Source organism: Austrofundulus limnaeus, unplaced genomic scaffold (assembly GCF_001266775.1).
Source record: "Austrofundulus limnaeus strain Quisiro unplaced genomic scaffold, Austrofundulus_limnaeus-1.0 Scaffold160, whole genome shotgun sequence".
In the NCBI taxonomy this organism is placed as follows: Eukaryota; Metazoa; Chordata; class Actinopteri; order Cyprinodontiformes; family Rivulidae; genus Austrofundulus; species Austrofundulus limnaeus.
Window position 1 is genome coordinate 1,084,425 of NW_013952562.1, and position 3,629 is coordinate 1,088,053.

The 3,629-nt window shown below is 38.0% G+C and overlaps 1 protein-coding gene across 1 annotated transcript in view; it reads left to right on the forward strand.

The window, feature by feature from the left end:
- The window catches only part of LOC106523596 (plastin-1), a 27,742-nt gene that overhangs the window by 17,079 nt on the left and 7,034 nt on the right, over positions 1-3,629 (forward strand). Inside the window, exons 11-12 of the mRNA XM_014017082.1 lie at positions 1,862-2,057; positions 2,259-2,337. Of these exons, the coding sequence (XP_013872536.1) occupies positions 1,862-2,057; positions 2,259-2,337 (275 nt within the window). The remainder of the gene's footprint in view (positions 1-1,861; positions 2,058-2,258; positions 2,338-3,629) is intronic.

The following is a 3,629-nucleotide window of genomic DNA, read 5'->3' on the forward strand; positions in this document are numbered from 1 at the left end:
TGAGGACCTATCCACGTCATCATTTACCCAGAATGCTTTGTGTAAATAAAATGGCTCCATCCATGTTAAAATATATATTTAAAACCTTACAAAACTAAACAGCCTACAGTATTTTTACAGTCTTTATTTTACAGTTAAAGTATATGTTTATCATATAAAATCTAATGTTACAACTATCGGGGATCCCTTTAAAGCACTACACTACGCATTGTGCATTATTATGCTTAAAACTCTGGCATTAATCTTTGGTGTTGATCCTGTTTGTCTGCTAGCAAAATCTATCATGAGACACTGGATGGGTATCAGTGAAACCCTCAGAAAGTAATGACATTTACAACTCATTAACTTCTAATTCAGTAAGGCTGCCTTGATCTTAGCTAACTAAAATGGCTACAATTCAGTTAATTTTACAGATATTAAGCTAAAAATTGGTGAAGCTGATTGTTATCCCCAACACTTACTTCAAGTGCTAACTATCATGGCAGGTGTAATTTGAACCCATATGCAGACCACATAGGAGACTCAGGGATAAAAAAAAATACATATTTTTTTATTCAACAAAGGCCAATGTGGAGACAAATCTTACTGAAAATGTGGCGCACAGGAATTACAACGAGACATGAGGAGACGACCAAGATTTCTAGTGAAACCAAACGAACCACTAGTGTGAAGACAGCAGGAAAATGAGTACATGGGAACCAGACTGATGGGATATGGGAAAAAGCTGAGTTGATTAAGTAGTGGCAACAGGTAGAAGTGGCTGAGTGGAAAAACAGTGAGAAGCTGGATGAGGTAAAAATAAGAAATGCACAAGGTAAATACATAAACACAAGGAAAAAATCTAGAAATAAGACAAACAGAGACAAGAGGGAAAGATCCAAACAACTAATAAACACAAAGCACCACAGAAATAATGAATCAAAGCACACAGGCCATGACACTAACAATTAACGTGAGAACATTGCATGAGATTGTGTGATTCGTCGTTTGGATGGTTTGACTATAAGTCAGTTCCTTCTCATTTCAAGATGATCCAAGTATAAAACTCTGTCATGAAAGGGGGTGTGCAATATGCATGCCTTTAAGAAATACTCTATTAATTTTTGTAAAAGTTATGTGGGACCAGGGCCGGCCATAGCAATATGATGTCCCAGGCAAGATTTCAGTTGTCACCCCTTGTGCACTTTTCTAAATCTYCCTACCAATGTACATTCACATTACCATAGTTTTGTCTTTGATATTTTTTTTTATCTTTATAAAGCAGGCTGTCCAATTGAAATTGTTAACATTACAATTCATTTGACACAAAATATCAGGAGTCTACCTCAAACCTGCCAATATCTGCTGACACCAATGAGGAACACCTGTTCATGTTAACGAGCAGATGTGGAGTGAAGCAGTTCTGGGGGGGGGGGGGGGGGGGCCCGGTGTGTACGCTCCTGGAAAATCTAGTAAAATTTGAGAAGTATTTTGCTACATTCTTGGGATTGATAAAACATCATAGAATCAGTATTTTATGAAAGTAGAACACCGAAAACCAGACTTTAACCTGAACGTTATCTGAAACTTCCGTTATCCTCATTTTGTTTTCTGATCACACACTGAAAAATGACACGAATATCTGCACCATGCGACCAAACAGGCTGACAAACTCACAGAACAAACCACCATCATAAACTTGAGCAACCAGCAATTAATCTACAAATTAATTAAACTTTACTCTGATAAAAATTTATAAAATGTTTTTTTTTTGTGGCTCCCCTTAGATGAATGGCGCCCTTAGTATTTGCCTATATTGCCTATGCCACAGGCCAGCCCTACGTGTGACTTTAAATGTTTAAATGTGTATTTTTATGTGAAGGAGTTTGATTTGGAGCGGAGAGCCGAGCTGATGCTGCGGGAAGCGGCCAGGTTGGACTGCAGGCAGTTTGTTTCTCCTCGCGACGTCACGACTGGAAACAGCAAACTCAACCTGGCCTTCGTGGCCAACCTGTTCAACATGCACCCCGGTCTGCAGAAGGCTCATATTAACAACCTGGAGGGGGAGCACATAGAAGGTATAAACCCTCCTCGGCTGTAACGTTGCGTGCTGTGCTTTTCTAGCAGCATGTCTCAAAGGTCAAAGAATGATAAAACATGCAAGGTAATAATTGTTTGAAGGTGTGGCAGGTGAGTGTTGAATGATAGCCAAGATCAGTGTTGCGTGAACAGCTGGTGGAAAATGTGATAAAGTCTAAAATTTCGTTATGTCTTTCCAGCCGAGACCAGAGAGGAGAAAACATTTCGCAACTGGATGAACTCTCTGGGTGTCTCACCGCATGTAAACCATCTTTATCGGTATGTCATCATCCTTATCAGAGGACATAAATACTTAGGAATCCTAAAGATAGCAACATGAATGTGCAGATTCTTTGGAAATGATGGTACTTTAGACAAAGAATAGCAGGACATTTGTTATCTGACATACAGATTCTGGGTCGTCTGTGACTCAAAGATTGTTCGGAGATACATTAGTTATATCATTTATATAGTCAAAAATTGAAATATCTTTGAACAATTTCTAGCTCTTTTTCTTCAAACTTTATTAAATGGGAGGTGTGGTATATGAAGGTAAATATATCTCAAAATGCAAACATTGTAGCTTTAAGGTGAAACATGGTTAAATGTGATGGAAGACCCTGCACAGCAATAAACAGAACCAAAATGTCTGAAAATGTAATCAAGTAAAAGATTCAAATCTATGAGAAATAGTCACCAAAATGACAAAACATGTAAAAAAAWTTTTATAAAAATTTTATTCGCCGGACATTGTTTACACAAACATGTCCTGAATGCAATATTTACTTACAAGTCTATAAAATACCTGGTAACACTTTATAATAACAACGCCTTATTTAACCTTACTTAAACTTACTTAATCATTAATAAATGGTTAGTTAACCTTGAAAAACAATTAATTAAGGATTATTCATACTTAAGCTTTAAATTAACACATTTACAATTGCTTTACCCATAAAGGCTAATTACTTCCAAAACAAATATACTCATTGTTTATTCATGCCTAATAACGTGTGAAATAACTATTCTACATACTGTGCAAATTCTCAAATAAATGTACTTTTACGCTATGTGTTAGATGTGTTAAGTTAGCAGTTGGCAGGTACTCAGAGCCGGCTCTTGGCATAGGCGAACTAGGCGGTCGCCTAGAGCGCCATCTGCTGGAGGGGGCGCCAAACTGCAGAAGAAAAAAGTAATTATTTGTAATCCTTGGTTGTAACTCTGCTCAGCTCCCCTTTCAATTAGCTTTGTCTTAAAAAAAAACCATAATGAAGTATTACAGGAAAAATAAACTACTCTACCCATAAAACATTCCCCCCCATGCAGCAAACGCCCCCACCCTCTCTCTCATTTGATTGACGTTGCACTGACTCGTCCTGCTCCGACACTCTGACAGGGGAGGGGCTAGTAATGCCTCTCAGGTAGCGTTTCGTGTTGATAAACTCAATAAAAAGTCTGTATTTTGTTTTCCCTTATATGTCAACCTCTTCGGACGTTTACCTGTAAAAAAAAGCCTCAAGAATCCGTACATTTTGCAAAAAATCCATACAACTCGCAACCGTGGGGGGGGG